The 16,316-nt window shown below is 44.7% G+C and overlaps 1 protein-coding gene across 7 annotated transcripts in view; it reads left to right on the top strand.

The window, feature by feature from the left end:
• Positions 1-16,316, top strand: part of LOC119484101 (hexokinase-1) — a 42,194-nt gene that overhangs the window by 17,223 nt on the left and 8,655 nt on the right. For 3 of the 7 annotated variants that reach the window (XM_037762605.1, XM_037762606.1, XM_037762607.1), the window contains exons 3-13: positions 2,641-2,789; positions 4,287-4,406; positions 8,413-8,508; positions 9,238-9,337; positions 9,632-9,815; positions 11,037-11,192; positions 11,309-11,542; positions 12,377-12,681; positions 13,987-14,135; positions 14,281-14,400; positions 14,572-14,667. In XM_037762605.1, the coding sequence (XP_037618533.1) occupies positions 2,641-2,789; positions 4,287-4,406; positions 8,413-8,508; positions 9,238-9,337; positions 9,632-9,815; positions 11,037-11,192; positions 11,309-11,542; positions 12,377-12,681; positions 13,987-14,135; positions 14,281-14,400; positions 14,572-14,667 (1,709 nt within the window). Of the gene's footprint in view, positions 1-2,640; positions 2,790-4,286; positions 4,407-5,786; positions 5,829-6,255; positions 6,262-8,091; positions 8,148-8,412; positions 8,509-9,237; positions 9,338-9,631; positions 9,816-11,036; positions 11,193-11,308; positions 11,543-12,376; positions 12,682-13,986; positions 14,136-14,280; positions 14,401-14,571; positions 14,668-16,316 lie in introns of those variants that run through there. The other 4 variants (XM_037762608.1, XM_037762611.1, XM_037762609.1 and 1 more) reach the window with 4 other exon arrangements.

Below are 16,316 nucleotides of genomic sequence, written 5' to 3'. Positions count from 1 at the left end.
TCCTCACACACTATCACGTGTCCTGTTGTCCTCCGGTCTGCATCAGGGTCAGATCCAGATTCAGACTGACTGTAGAGAACGTTACAGCTCCCAATATCACAAGTTATGATCTATGTTAGTAACACTTCAGAGCATGTCGTTTTAAAAAAACATATATTACAGTAGGGCTGTCAGAGTTAACGTGATAATAAACACACACTCGTTTCAACGCCGCTGATTTCTTTAACACGTTAACGTTAAGGTTGAACCGGGCTCAGGTTTAAAGCTGGAGTGATGATTCTGGTGTTAAACTAGTAAACCTAAAGAATCCATCAGAACCAGCCAGGTCAGACCAGCTGCTGTTTACATTATGGAGGTTTTAATAATGTAAACACAGAAAGGCAAACGGTCAGTTTATTCATGATAAATCAACTCTCAGTGACTTCAAGAATAAAAACATTTCACTTGTACAAGAAGTCAAATCTGATTTGAGTCATGTGATGGTTTGTTATGTCATTAATTATAAATGAATAATGTGAAACAGAATGATGTGAATGTGAGAGATGATAACGTCTCTGTGTGTCTCTGTGTGTCTCTGTGTCTCTGTGTGTCTGTGCGTCTGTGCGTCTCTGTATGTCTCTATGTGTCTCTGTGTCTCTGTGTGTCTCTGTGTGTGTCTCTGTGTGTCTCTGTGTGTCTCTGTGTGTGTCTCTGTGTGTCTCTGTGTGTCTCTGGGTCTCTGTGTGTCTCTGTGTGTCTCTGTGTGTCTCTGGGTCTCTGGGTCTCTGTGTGTCTCTGTGTGTCTCTGTGTGTCTGTGCGTCTCTGTGTGTGTCTCTGTGTGTCTCTGTGTGTCTCTGTGTGTCTCTGGGTCTCTGTGTGTCTCTGTGTGTCTCTGTGTGTCTCTGTGTGTGTCTCTGTATGTCTCTATGTGTCTCTGTGTCTCTGTGTGTCTCTGTGTGTGTCTCTGTGTGTCTCTGTGTGTCTCTGTGTGTCTCTGTGTGTCTCTGGGTCTCTGTGTGTCTCTGTGTGTCTCTGTGTCTCTGTGTGTCTCCGTGTGTCTCCGTGTGTCTCTGTGTGTCTCTGTGTGTCTCTGTGTGTCTCTGTGTGTCTGTGCGTCTGTGCGTCTCTGTATGTCTCTATGTGTCTCTGTGTCTCTGTGTGTCTCTGTGTGTGTCTCTGTGTGTCTCTGTGTGTCTCTGTGTGTGTCTCTGTGTGTCTCTGTGTGTCTCTGGGTCTCTGTGTGTCTCTGTGTGTCTCTGTGTCTCTGTGTGTCTCCGTGTGTCTCCGTGTGTCTCTGTGTGTCTCTGTGTCTCTGTGTGTCTCTGTGTGTCTCTGTGTGTCTGTGTGTCTGTGCGTCTCTGTGTGTCTCTATGTGTCTCTGTGTCTCTGTGTGTCTCTGTGTGTCTCTGTGTGTCTCTGTGTGTCTCTGTGTGTCTCTGTGTGTCTCTGTGTGTCTCTGTGTGTCTCTGGGTCTCTGTGTGTCTCTGTGTGTCTCTGTGTCTCCGTGTGTCTCCGTGTGTCTCTGTGTGTCTCTGTGTGTCTGTGCGTCTCCGTGTGTCTCCGTGTGTCTCCGTGTGTCTCCGTGTGTCTCTGTGTGTCTGTGCGTGTCTGTGCGTGCCTGTGCATCTCCATGCGTCTCCGTGCGTCTCCGTGCGTCTCCGTGTGTCTCTGTGTGTCTCTGTGTGTCTCCGTGTGTCTCCATGTGTCTCCATGTGTCTCTGTGTGTCTCTGTGTCTCTGTGTCTCCGTGTGTCTCCGTGTGTCTCTGTGTCTCTGTGTGTCTCCGTGTGTCTCCATGTGTCTCCGTGTGTCTCTGTGTGTCTCTGTGTCTCTGTGTCTCCGTGTGTCTCCGTGTGTCTCTGTGTCTCTGTGTGTCTCTGTGTCTCTGTGCGTCTCCGTGTGTCTCTGTGTGTCTCTGTGTGTCTCTGGGTCTCTGTGTGTCTCTATGTGTCTCTGTGTGTCTCTGTGTGTCTCTGTGTGTCTCTGTGTCTCCGTGTCTCTGTGTGTCTCTGTGTCTCCGTGTGTCTCCGTGTGTCTCCGTGTGTCTCCGTGTGTCTCTGTGTCTCTGTGCGTCTCCGTGTGTCTCTGTGTGTCTCTGTGTCTCTGTGTGTCTCTGTGTGTCTCCGTGTGTCTCCGTGTGTCTCCGTGTGTCTCTGTGTCTCCGTGTGTCTCTGTGTGTCTCTGTGTCTCCGTGTGTCTCCGTGTGTCTCTGTGTCTCTGTGTGTCTCTGTGTGTCTCCGTGTGTCTCTGTGTGTCTCTGTGTCTCCGTGTGTCTCCGTGTGTCTCTGTGTCTCTGTGTGTCTCTGTGTCTCTGTGCGTCTCTGTGTGTCTCTGTGTGTCTCTGTGTGTCTCTGTGTGTCTCCGTGTGTCTCCGTGTGTCTCCGTGTGTCTCTGTGTCTCTGTGTCTCCGTGTGTCTCCGTGTGTCTCTGTGTCTCTGTGTGTCTCTGTGTCTCTGTGCGTCTCTGTGCGTCTCTGTGTGTCTCTGTGTGTCTCCGTGTGTCTCCGTGTGTCTCCGTGTGTCTCCGTGTGTCTCTGTGTCTCTGTGTGTCTCTGTGTCTCTGTGCGTCTCTGTGTGTCTCTGTGTGTCTCCGTGTGTCTCCGTGTGTCTCCGTGTGTCTCTGTGTGTCTCCGTGTGTCTCCGTGTGTCTCTGTGTCCACAGAGAAAGGGGACTTCATAGCTCTGGACCTCGGAGGGTCCAACTTCAGGATCCTGAGAGTCAAAGTGACCCAGGACAAGAAGCAGCCGGTCCAGATGGAGAGCCAGGTCTACGAGACGCCCGATGACATCATCCACGGCAACGGCTCCCGGGTAAACACCAATATACCTCTCTCTCTTGTTATCTCTCTCTCTCTCCCTCTTTCTCCCCCGTCTCTCCTCTCTACTGTTTCTACTCTGAACTCTCAGTGAACAGTAGAGGACGGTAGAGACTCTCTACTGTTTCTACTGTCTCTACTCTAACTCTCAGTGTTTGTGTCTGCCGTCCTCACACAGCTCCGTAGTACTGAAGGTCGGGTCCAGGGTCAATATGTGTAAAATGACCCCCCCCCCCCTCAATAACGCCGCTGTGAGTAACGCCGTGACGTCACAACCCTCCGCTGACCTTCAGTTAACTGGTAGAGAACAGCCGGCGGTCGGGTTGTAACACGAGAACCAAAACACACAGAGGAGACGGCCTGAGGCCGTGTGATTGGTTCAGACCGTGACGTCCACAGACGGAGCGGAGACAGATGTTGTTTAATGAAACATCAGCGGAACAGCTGCCCAGAAATGTCCAGTTCTATATCAACAGGTTCCTCAACAAGGAGGCTTTAATGGAGAGTAATGGGTCAAATATTAACATTATTAATCAATAGATTCATGGAAGAATCAAGATTCTGAATCCATTCACAACTTCCAAAAAATGATTTTTAAAAATGTTTTTTCTACAAAAGAACCTCGATATTATATAATATATTATATTATATTATATATAATATAATATATACTATATATTATATTATATATTATATTATATTATATATTATATATTATATATTATATATTATAATATATTATATAATATATTATATTATATATAATATATAATATATAATATAATATAATATAATATATAATATAATATATTATATATTATATATTGCTACTGATACACAGTATTTGTGTACAATCTATTTTCTATCTAGCCAGCCTACCGATTTTATTTATATAACCGGCAGCATTTTGATTTTTGTTAAAATTTGTTATTGTTGTTTTTCAAGTTTGCCAGTTGCCAGTTTATTAGGTACACCTAGCTAAAACAGTATAATGCACCTGTCCTGCAGTAAATCCTCACTAAAGGTTATAATGTTAACATTTTATTTAAAGTGTTTTAGAGAGGTTTTGGTTTCATTTGTTAAATACGCTATACTTTCAAATTAAAATGTACTCATTTGAAGGTTTATGAGCAGTAACTATTAAACATTTAAATAGTATGAGTCCCAACACAGTTTATTTATTACATGAATAAAATGTGTATATATTTAAATTTTTACTTCTAGTTACATTTTTAAATTCTAGTTCTCATTGAATCTTAATATTACAATGTATAAATTATTATAGTTCATTTAATGAATGTTACTATACCAACAGGGTTACAGTGAGTGTTATACTGAGAGGTGTCTAACCTGATTCACATGAACAGGATCGACAGAATATTAAATAATCTCAGACAATTCAACATTCATCTGTTTTCAAAATGAGAAGAAAGATGTAATAAAATGTCTGTTAGTATGATGTTATTGTTCTCTTCTTCTCTCCCGCCTGCAGCTCTTCGGCCACGTTGCCGACTGCCTCGGCGACTTCATGGAGAAGCAAAAGATCAAAGATAAAAAGCTTCCTGTGGGATTTACCTTCTCCTTCCCCTGTTCCCAGACCAAACTAGACGAGGTAAAGACTTCTCCTTCCCCTGTTCCCAGACCAAACTAGACGAGGTAAAGACTTTGTGTCCAGACCAAACTAGACGAGGTAAAGACTTCTCCTTCCCCTGTTCCCAGACCAAACTAGACGAGGTAAAGACTTTGTGTCCAGACCAAACTAGACGAGGTAAAGACTTCTCCTTCCCCTGTTCCCAGACCAAACTAGACGAGGTAAAGACTTTGTGCCAGACCAAACTAGACGAGGTAAAGACTTTGTGCCAGACCAAACTAGACGAGGTAAAGACTTTGTGCCCAGACCAAACTAGACGAGGTAAAGACTTCTCCTTCCCCTGTTCCCAGACCAAACTAGACGAGGTAAAGACTTTGTGCCAGACCAAACTAGACGAGGTAAAGACTTTGTGCCAGACCAAACTAGACGAGGTAAAGACTTTGTGCCAGACCAAACTAGACGAGGTAAAGACTTTGTGTCCAGACCAAACTAGACGAGGTAAAGACTTTGTGTCCAGACCAAACTAGACGAGGTAAAGACTTTGTGTCCAGACCAAACTAGACGAGGTAAAGACTTTGTGCCAGACCAAACTAGACGAGGTAAAGACTTTGTGCCAGACCAAACTAGACGAGGTAAAGACTTTGTGCCAGACCAAACTAGACGAGGTAAAGACTTTGTGCCCAGACCAAACTAGACGAGGTAAAGACTTTGTGCCCAGACCAAACTAGACGAGGTAAAGACTTTGTGCCCAGACCAAACTAGACGAGGTAAAGACTTTGTGCCAGACCAAACTAGACGAGGTAAAGACTTTGTGCCAGATCAAACTAGACGAGGTAAAGACTTCTCCTTCCCCTGTTCCCAGACCAAACTAGACGAGGTAAAGACTTTGTGCCAGACCAAACTAGACGAGGTAAAGACTTTGTGTCCAGACCAAACTAGACGAGGTAAAGACTTTGTGCCAGACCAAACTAGACGAGGTAAAGACTTTGTGCCCAGACCAAACTAGACGAGGTAAAGACTTTGTGCCAGACCAAACTAGACGAGGTAAAGACTTTGTGCCAGACCAAACTAGACGAGGTAAAGACTTTGTGCCCAGACCAAACTAGACGAGGTAAAGACTTTGTGCCCAGACCAAACTAGACGAGGTAAAGACTTTGTGCCCAGACCAAACTAGACGAGGTAAAGACTTTGTGCCAGACCAAACTAGACGAGGTAAAGACTTTGTGCCAGATCAAACTAGACGAGGTAAAGACTTCTCCTTCCCCTGTTCCCAGACCAAACTAGACGAGGTAAAGACTTCTCCTTCCCCTGTTCCCAGACCAAACTAGACGAGGTAAAGACTTTGTGCCAGACCAAACTAGACGAGGTAAAGACTTTGTGCCAGATCAAACTAGACGAGGTAAAGACTTCTCCTTCCCCTGTTCCCAGACCAAACTAGACGAGGTAAAGACTTTGTGCCAGACCAAACTAGACGAGGTAAAGACTTTGTGCCAGACCAAACTAGACGAGGTAAAGACTTTGTGCCCAGACCAAACTAGACGAGGTAAAGACTTTGTGCCAGACCAAACTAGACGAGGTAAAGACTTTGTGCCAGACCAAACTAGACGAGGTAAAGACTTTGTGCCAGACCAAACTAGACGAGGTAAAGACTTTGTGCCAGACCAAACTAGACGAGGTAAAGACTTTGTGCCCAGACCAAACTAGACGAGGTAAAGACTTTGTGCCAGACCAAACTAGACGAGGTAAAGACTTTGTGCCCAGACCAAACTAGACGAGGTAAAGACTTTGTGCCCAGACCAAACTAGACGAGGTAAAGACTTTGTGCCAGACCAAACTAGACGAGGTAAAGACTTTGTGCCAGACCAAACTAGACGAGGTAAAGACTTTGTGCCCAGACCAAACTAGACGAGGTAAAGACTTTGTGCCCAGACCAAACTAGACGAGGTAAAGACTTTGTGCCAGACCAAACTAGACGAGGTAAAGACTTCGTGCCAGACCAAACTAGACGAGGTAAAGACTTTGTGCCAGACCAAACTAGACGAGGTAAAGACTTTGTGCCAGACCAAACTAGACGAGGTAAAGACTTTGTGCCAGACCAAACTAGACGAGGTAAAGACTTTGTGCCAGACCAAACTAGACGAGGTAAAGACTTTGTGCCAGACCAAACTAGACGAGGTAAAGACTTTGTGCCAGACCAAACTAGACGAGGTAAAGACTTTGTGCCAGACCAAACTAGACGAGGTAAAGACTTTGTGCCCAGACCAAACTAGACGAGGTAAAGACTTTGTGCCCAGACCAAACTAGATGAGGTAAAGACTTTGTGCCAGACCAAACTAGACGAGGTAAAGACTTTGTGCCAGACCAAACTAGACGAGGTAAAGACTTTGTGCCAGACCAAACTAGACGAGGTAAAGACTTTGTGCCAGACCAAACTAGAATAGAATAGAATATAGAGACTTTATTGTCATTGTCATTGAAAACAACGAAAAGCAGTTTAGCAGCTCTTTGCAGTAAAAACAAACATTAAAAACAACCATAAAAACATTCAAATCACAAAGTACACAAATCAATAAGTGGATCATCATAAAGTGCAGGTGTCATGATTATGGTTCAGCAGCTGGTGTCCTCAGCCTTTAGGGGGGGGGTTCTACAGACTAGACAGCCGGAGGGTGAAGCTGTTTCGTAGTCTGTTGGTGTGTGTTTTAATTGTCCTGTATCTCCTTCCGGAGGGAAGGGGAGCAAACAGTCCATGTCCAGGGTGGGTGGGGTCTTTGGAGATACAGCTGGCTTTCTTACAGAGCCGGCCAGCGTATAGGTCACTGAGGGGGGGTAATGTGGTCCCAATCACCTTTTCTGCCATCCTCCCCCCCCGCTGCAGGTCTCTCCTGTTCTCCACTGTGCAGCTAGCAAACCACAGTGCAGCAGTAGGTCAGGAGGCTCTCAATGGTTGCCCGATAGAAGTTGATCAGCAGGTGTTGAGGAAGGTGAGCCTGTTTCAGCTTCCGGAGGAAGTAGAGTCTCTGCTGGGCCTTCCCCACCTGATGAGAGATGTTTTTGGACCAGGTGAGGTCTGATGAAATGTGGACTCCGAGGTACGTGAAGCAGTCCACCCTCTCCACCTCCTCTCCACGTACGCAGAGGGCAGAGTGCTCCACCCGCCTGGCTCTCCTGAAGTCTATTATCATTTCTTTTGTTTTTGTTGTGTTTAAATCCAGGTTGTTATGGGACACCATTGTGTCAGATGTTGGATCTCCTCCCTGTAGGCTGTCTCCTTGTTGTTGGTTATCAGTCCTACTACAGCAGTGTCGTCTGCAAATGTGACCATGGTGTTGGTGGGGTGAATAGTTGAGCAGTCATATGTGAAGAGGGAGTAGAGGAAAGGACTGAGGACGCACCCCTGTGGTGTTCCAGTGCTCAGGGTCAGAGTGGCCGAGGTGTGGTCCCCCATCCTGACACACTGGGGTCTGTTCCTGAGGAAGTCCAGCACCCATGTGCTCAGTGAACTGCCTAAGCCCAAGTTGCTCAATTTGTTAACCAGTTTGTGTGGAATTATTGTGTTGAAAGCAGAACTGAAATCCACAAACAGCATCCTTACATATGTGTTGTTGTGATCCAGGTGTGTAAGGGCTGCGTGAAGAGCTGTTGTGATTGCGTCATCTGTTGATCTGTTTGTCTGATAAGCAAACTGGACGAGGTAAACACTTTGTGTCCAGACCAAACTAGACGAGGTAAAGACTTTGTGCCCAGACCAAACTAGACGAGGTAAAGACTTCAACAAATGTGCTGCTTCTACTTTTAGATGATTATTTTTCTATATTTCGGTGAGGTCCTTTCTTCATTCTTAAGTCTTGAGGTTCAGAGATCCGATGTGAGCCGGAGGATGTTTAGTATTTCCGTTCTGGGAAGAAGAAGAAGTTAGTAGATGTGTTGTTGGGAAGCGTTGCCGTGGTTGGAATAGCAATGAGCAGACTCTCTGATCCGTCCAGCTGTAACTCCTGGTGTTAAAGTCTTTGTACGTGTTTTATAGGCGGTCCTGTTGACATGGACAAAGAAGTTTAAAGTCAGCGGTGTTGAAGGCATGGACGTCGTGAATCTTCTGAACAAGGCCATCAAGAAACGAGGGGTGAGTTCTCTTTCTTCTTTTATCTCTAACATTTGTATTAAGGCCATTAAGGTAAAAAACAAAAAACTATGGAGCCGGGAAAGGGGGGCGATATTCTTAGAAGACAACTCCAGATTATTGAGATTAAATCGGTCAATTTATGAGAAAACAACTCAAATCAGTGATGTTTTCTTCTGAATGGACTCTGCATCACTGCAGTGTCTCTTCTCAGTCTGGATGCCGATGATACTCTGCTGATTCTGGGCCAAAATCACAAAAGGAGTATTTCCTTAATTGCTAAATCCGATTGCAAAGTATAATTTGACGAGGTCAGTAAAGGGATGAGGTCGATCCAACCTTACAAAGTGAAGCCCTGTGCTTCCTTGACAAAAAAAACCCCACTGTATTTTACATTTCTTTTACCTTTCAGATTTATGACTCTGATCGTGATTTAATTTTCTTTGTTTCTTCGTAAATGTACCACTTTAATCTCAGAGAATATCCAAGTTGTGGCTCTTATACCTACCTATAATGGCTCTTATACGCCGTCCTATCGTTTACTAAAATACATTTTCATTTCATTGTTTCATGCATTTCAAATAAAAGAACCATAGCGACTGTTTTAATATTCAAAATGTAATACGTTTTAGAAAAGACAATGATGATATATTTTTCTTTAAAACGGCCGATCAGTCCAAACTTAGTGCTGATTTGAGTTTTGAGTTAAAACCATTCTGGTTGTGTTTTCAGGACTATGAGGCGGACATCATGGCGGTGGTGAACGACACGACCGGCACCATGATGACCTGCGGGTTTGACGACCAGCGCTGTGAAGTGGGCATCATCATAGGTAAAGACTACAGACTACAGCTTTTAGAGAACCCTGGAAGAGCAAATCATAAAGTAGATTATACGAACTAATGGAAATCATCTCATTGTGTACCGCTGCTGCATCTAGTGTGGGAAGACATTCATAAGATCTGTCTGAGAACACAAATATCCAAAGCATCTTACAGTACCATGAGCACAGTTGTACATGTGGGGGCGCCAAAGGTGTTCTAACCTTAAACCAGCACCACCATCATCATCATTAGGACAACATGACACTCTGCAGAAACAGTCACGCAGCTCTGCCTCCTTTCAGGAACGGGAACCAACGCCTGCTACATGGAGGAGCTGCGTCACATCGACCAGGTGGAAGGGGACGAGGGCCGGATGTGCATCAACACCGAGTGGGGGGCCTTTGGGGACGACGGGTCCCTGGAGGACATCCGCACAGAGTTTGACCGTGAGATCGACAGGGGCTCCATCAACCCGGGGAAACAGCTGTAAGAGTTCCCTTCACAGCTGTATTTACTTACTCAAGCAAGAGTTTACCAAGCAGGCTACAGTCTGTCTGAGGACTGGCTGCTGGATACTGGATTTACAGACGCTTACTGCAGAACACAGATTTACTCTTGGAGTGGATTGAAGGATTATCTCCCCAACACAGAAATACGGAGTACATGCCTGTAAGATAGATCTACAAAGACACGGGAGATGTTGTAATGTTAACAACAAACAGACACCAGTAGTTCAGTATTGTTAACGAACAACAAAGCACTGAAAGAGTAATACCTTTAAAGGGCATTATTGGGCTTATGTGCTTTTGTGATAGACATTTAATATGTACATGTTAATGTACATCAGTTCATATCAGGGCTGTCAATCCATTTTAAATATTCAATCACGGTTAATCATATTGTTTTATCTGTTCATAATGAACCTTAAAGGAGATTAGTCCAGTATTTAATCCTCTTATCAACATGGGAGTGGACTAATACGCTGCTTTATGTATAAATGTATGTATATATTTATTACAGTAAATCAATGAACAACACAAATCAATAACAGATATTGATCCAGAAACCCTCACAGGTACTGCATTTAGCATAAAACAATACTGCATCAATATATAGCAATAAAAATACTGACGCTTTGACGCAGCCGTCGGCGTTAGATACCGACGCACGAGGCAGCTGTCTGTTCGTGTTCTCTGTTCACAACAGTCGTAGTTTAAAGCCGCACCATGTTGGTGTTTCCTAAACCTAACTTAGTGGTTTTATTGTCTGAGAGGAGTGACGGCGAGGGGTTCTGACAGAGCGTCAGCATGAGACGAGATGGGATGAGAATGCGTTGGGTTTTTGCTTGTCATTTGTACGAAACGCAACAAAACTACACTAACGTCTGCAGTTAGGTTGAGGAAACACGTCATGGATGGGCTTAAAGAAACAAGTAGGTAAATGTGTACGAAAAGGACGTCACTGACAAAACACAGCTCTCGTGGATGAAAGTCCTGTTTACACCTCCACCTCCACCTCCACCTCCACCTCCCACCCTCCACCTGCACCACCACCACCACCTCCACCTCCACCTGAAGCTCTACTGACAGCTCTACTAGACCCAGAGCAGCGTGAAGCTCTCCTGTGGGTCTTTGAAGAGAAGAAGGAGGAATGACTAACACGTCATGTATGTAAGAAGCCTGCTGTGTTTCCTCTCTGTGTGCTCAGGTTTGAGAAGATGGCCAGTGGGATGTACATGGGAGAGCTGGTTCGACTCATCCTGGTCAAGATGGCCAAAGAGGGGCTTCTGTTTGAGGGCCGGATCACCCCCGAGCTCCTGACCAAGGGGAAGATCGAGACCAAACACGTCTCTGCCATTGAGAAGTGAGTAACACACAGGAGGACAATACCGTGTTGTTCTTCTGGGGAACGTCTTTGCAGAACGTTGTTCCTCAACAGCAGGATGAGATCTTTAATAATGTCCATCTGTCTGTTCTCAGGAGTAAAGAAGGGCTGAAGAAGTGCATGGAGATCCTGACGAGGCTCGGCGTGGAGCCGTCAGATGAAGACTGTCTGGCCGTGCAGCACGTGTGCACCATCGTCTCCTTCCGCTCGGCCAATCTGATCGCCTCGACCCTGGGAGGCATCCTCTCACGACTCAAGGAGAACAAAGGAGTCGCACGCCTCCGCACCACCGTGGGCATCGACGGGTCGCTCTACAAGATGCACCCTCAGTGAGTATGAATACTGAGATCAGCCTTCACTACAACCAGATCCCTCCTCTGAGGAAGATCAAGGATGAACACACGTTATCCCTTTTACTGAGAAATCAAACAGTATTTAAATGGATGAACTGAACGTAAACAATGTAGTAATGGATAGACATGGATATTTTAGATATACAGTTTACGACAATTTCACCCTGCCCTATTTACTCATGTGTTGGTGCTTACACTATATAATAATAATAATAATACTAATAACATCAATATTTATTACTTTTCATTATGTATATACATTACTACATTTATATATAATTATATAATAATAATAATAATAATATTTGTATTACTTCTCATTATGCATATACATGACTACATCGATGTTAACGTCCAGTTTATCCATTTGAAATACTGTCTACCACAAACTTACATGACTTATTTTATATTTATTTATTTTATATTTATTGATGTTTATATTTTAACTATATTTTATTTTATGTCGCAGATTCTCATTTTTCTTTTTCTTATGTGATTTATAAACATATTTAATGATGGTTGATGAAGGGAACCTGAGATCCAAGACTTTCATTGTCAACGACTGCTTTGTTGTGAATGTTGTGTTGTGCATATGATAAATAAAGACACTTGAATAATCATAATAATAATGTTATAATAAATGAGCAGTAATCTGAAATAGCTTCAGTTCCTAGTGGAAAGAGGTACGTATGTGTTGAACCATCTGAACCCGGTACGTTCCCCTGCTGAAGGTCCCCATCCTGAGAGGATCTGGTGTTTAGTCTTCTGTTGTACCGACGGAGCCTCTCCTCTGCTCTGCTCTCTGAACAGATACGCCCGCCGGCTGCACAAGACGGTGCGTCGCTTGGTCCCGGACTCAGATGTCCGCTTCCTGCTGTCTGAGAGTGGGAGTGCGAAAGGCGCCGCCATGGTGACGGCGGTGGCGTACCGTCTGACGGAGCAGGCGCGCCAGATTCAGCAGACGATGGCCGAGTTCCGGCTGAGCAAAGCGCAGCTGTTGGAGGTGAAGAAACGGATGAGGCAGGAGATAGAACGAGGCCTCAAGAAGAACACCCACGAGGAAGCCACCGTCAAGATGCTGCCCACTTTCGTCCGAAGAACACCGGATGGAACAGGTGACTACAAATATCTATATGACATATGATATTACATCTTTCTTTACCTTATAATCTCTGATGTATTTACAACTTAGTCTCCTTTAAAGATGATATTACTCTAATATATCAGATCATCTATCTGCAGGGTGTCGTGTGGTGAAACCAGAGTTTCACTAATGATAAAGAGGTCAGCCTTCATGATGTCAGAGGGAATTATTACACTCTAATGAAATATAATATTCACCTGAAGGCAGCGGTCAGCAGCCTGCGTCTCTCCAGCTCCTCTCCAGAGGCTCTCTGTGGACTTTAAACATGGAAATCAAGAACTGTTCTTTGTTTACATTTTAATTTTGTATTGATCATTATTGTAGGTCTATGGTACGATGGGACGACGGTACGACGGTACGACGGAGTATTAGGACCACACTGATGAGAAAAAATGAGATTAATTGTGATTAAATGTTTTTTATGACACGTGAAAAGCCTAAAATGCGTCCTCATGACACACGGCATGTCCTTGTTGTAATTTCATGATATTGATACGCCTTCCCGTGAGATCGGGTTGAGTGATTAGGACAAGTTACAGAGTAACTAGATTGATCACAAAACGAGATGCGTCAGGATGTTCTTCTCAGCTCGATCACATCACACGTTCACTTTGTGGGAATTAATCAAAGCAGTTTTTACAAGTTGAGAGAGAAGCAGTCACACACAGACATCTCCAGTACAGGTTTCAGTTTACAAATGTTCACAATCAGGTACGGGATGTTTGAGGAAGAACTCCAAAGGAAGTTGAAAGGAAGGTGATGATTGCATCAGGAGTTCAGAGAGTTGTTTCCACTGTGATCGGAGACACTGCTGCTGTTTAGAGACGTCCATCAGGTCTGTCGGGTTGTCCCGGTCCAGGTCACTTCTGTACATCATACGTCAGGTTTCAACGAAGATGTGACACCAGAGATCAGCTCAGGCTCTCTATTTTGCATATTAACGTTTAAGCAGGGTTTGGCAGTTTTCCAAAGTCTGAGCCGGATTCTCTAACGAAGTGGTGAATCAGGTTCTTCCACATTCTATCAGAGAGATCCACGGCGCCTTACGTCAAACCGTCATCATATATCCTTTAATTCATCTCGGCAGGGAAGAGGTTAACATCACAGACTAGTTCAGACATGAAGGTTTCAAAGCCAAGGGGAAAAACACATCAAACATCAAAGTCGACTCCTGTGATGATAAATGGTATTATTTAAATCCATCCAACGGAGGGGAAGTTCCGGGAGGTCACGTTTTGTTGCTTCTTAAGCTAACAGCGCCTCTCTTGTGCTCCAGAGAACGGAGACTTCCTCGCGCTGGACCTCGGAGGGACAAACTTCCGCGTGCTTCTGGTGAAGATTCGCAGCGGGAAGAAGCGATCGGTGGAGATGCACAACAAAATCTACGCCATTCCCATAGAAGTGATGCAGGGCACAGGAGAGGAGGTAATGATGGTTACACTCTCCCTATTCCCATTCCTTCATCATATCTAATGAACAACATTTAGAAGATGCATCTAGACGTTCTGGTCTCGCCATAAAACATAAAGTGATAGCATTCAAACCACTAAAGGCACGTCTCTCTTTGCAGCTCTTTGACCACATCGTGCACTGCATCTCCGACTTCCTGGACTACATGGGGATGAAGAGTGCTCGCCTGCCGCTGGGTTTCACCTTCTCCTTCCCCTGCCATCAGACCAGCCTGGACGCAGTATGTTCTCCATCACTTATCTCAACAATACATCACATGTGTTGTAAAATAGGAAGCAAAACGAACCAGATCCTTCCATGTTAGGAGTACAGTTCAGTTCAGACTGCTGCTGGAACCTTATCATAGGAGTGTTGAACCATCCAAACAGGATCTGTGTTCCGTGCTCTGCAGGGGATCCTCGTCACCTGGACCAAAGGCTTCAAGGCCACAGACTGTGAGGGAGAAGACGTGGTGGAGCTTCTTCGGGAAGCGATCAAGAGGAAAGAGGTAATGGCAAACAGGAAGTACATCCCATCATCGTTAGGAAACACGCTACTAGAACCGCAGCGACACAGACGCCGCCGTTTGACCCCCTAAAGAAGACTAGAACGGCTCTATGTGGGTCTCAGAGGGTTAAATCATCATACAGAGTTATTGTCCTTCCTCCGTTCATGTGAAGGAGACAGAGCGGCTGGGATGCGGGGTTAAGGACCGCGGCATTTTACATTATGAAAGTCCAACTTCCATAGGAATGAACGGGGCGGGGCGCCCGCCTCCAACGCCGGATCCAGCTCTCGTTATAAATCCATGATGCAGATGCATAACACCGCAACCGCTGACCAATCAGAGCAGACGGGGCTGTTTTCAGGAGGGAGGGCTTAAAACGGAGCGTTTCAGACGGACAGGTGAATACAGGTATATTCAGACGGACAGGTGAATACAGGTATATTCAGACAGACAGACAGGTGAATACAGGTATATTCAGACAGACAGACAGGTGAATACAGGTATGTTCAGACGGACAGGTGAATACAGGTATATTCAGACAGACAGACAGGTGAATACAGGTATATTCAGACAGACAGGTGAATACAGGTATATTCAGACAGACAGGTGAATACAGGTATATTCAGACAGACAGGTGAATACAGGTATATTCAGACGGACAGGTGAATACAGGTATATTCAGACAGACAGGTGAATACAGGTATATTCAGACAGACAGACAGGTGAATACAGGTATATTCAGACGGACAGGTGAATACAGGTATATTCAGACAGACAGACAGGTGAATACAGGTATATTCAGACAGACAGGCAGGTGAATACAGGTATATTCAGACAGACAGACAGGTGAATACAGGTATATTCAGACGGACAGGTGAATACAGGTATATTCAGACAGACAGACAGGTGAATACAGGTATATTCAGACAGACAGGTGAATACAGGTGTATTCAGACAGACAGGTGAATACAGGTATATTCAGACAGACAGGTGAATACAGGTATATTCAGACAGACAGGTGAATACAGGTATATTCAGACGGACAGGTGAATACAGGTATATTCAGACAGACAGGTGAATACAGGTATATTCAGACGGACAGGTGAATACAGGTATATTCAGACAGACAGACAGACAGACAGGTGAATACAGGTATATTCAGACGGACAGGTGAATACAGGTATATTCAGACGGACAGGTGAATACAGGTATATTCAGACAGACAGACAGGTGAATACAGGTATATTCAGACAGACAGACAGACAGGTGAATACAGGTACATTCAGACAGACAGACAGGTGAATACAGGTATATTCAGACAGACAGACAGGTGAATACAGGTATATTCAGACGGACAGGTGAATACAGGTATATTCAGACAGACAGACAGGTGAATACAGGTATATTCAGACGGACAGGTGAATACAGGTATATTCAGACAGACAGACAGGTGAATACAGGTATGTTCAGACAGACAGGTGAATACAGGTATATTCAGACAGACAGGTGAATACAGGTATATTCAGACGGACAGGTGAATACAGGTATATTCAGACAGACAGGTGAATACAGGTATATTCAGACGGACAGGTGAATACAGGTATATTCAGACAGACAGACAGACAGGTGAATACAGGTATATTCAGACG

This window comes from Sebastes umbrosus, assembly GCF_015220745.1.
Source record: "Sebastes umbrosus isolate fSebUmb1 chromosome 3 unlocalized genomic scaffold, fSebUmb1.pri SUPER_3_unloc_1, whole genome shotgun sequence".
NCBI classification, from domain to species: Eukaryota; Metazoa; Chordata; class Actinopteri; order Perciformes; family Sebastidae; genus Sebastes; species Sebastes umbrosus.
The sequence above is the reverse complement of the archived record's forward strand: the minus strand, read 5'-3'. Positions and strand labels throughout refer to the sequence as shown.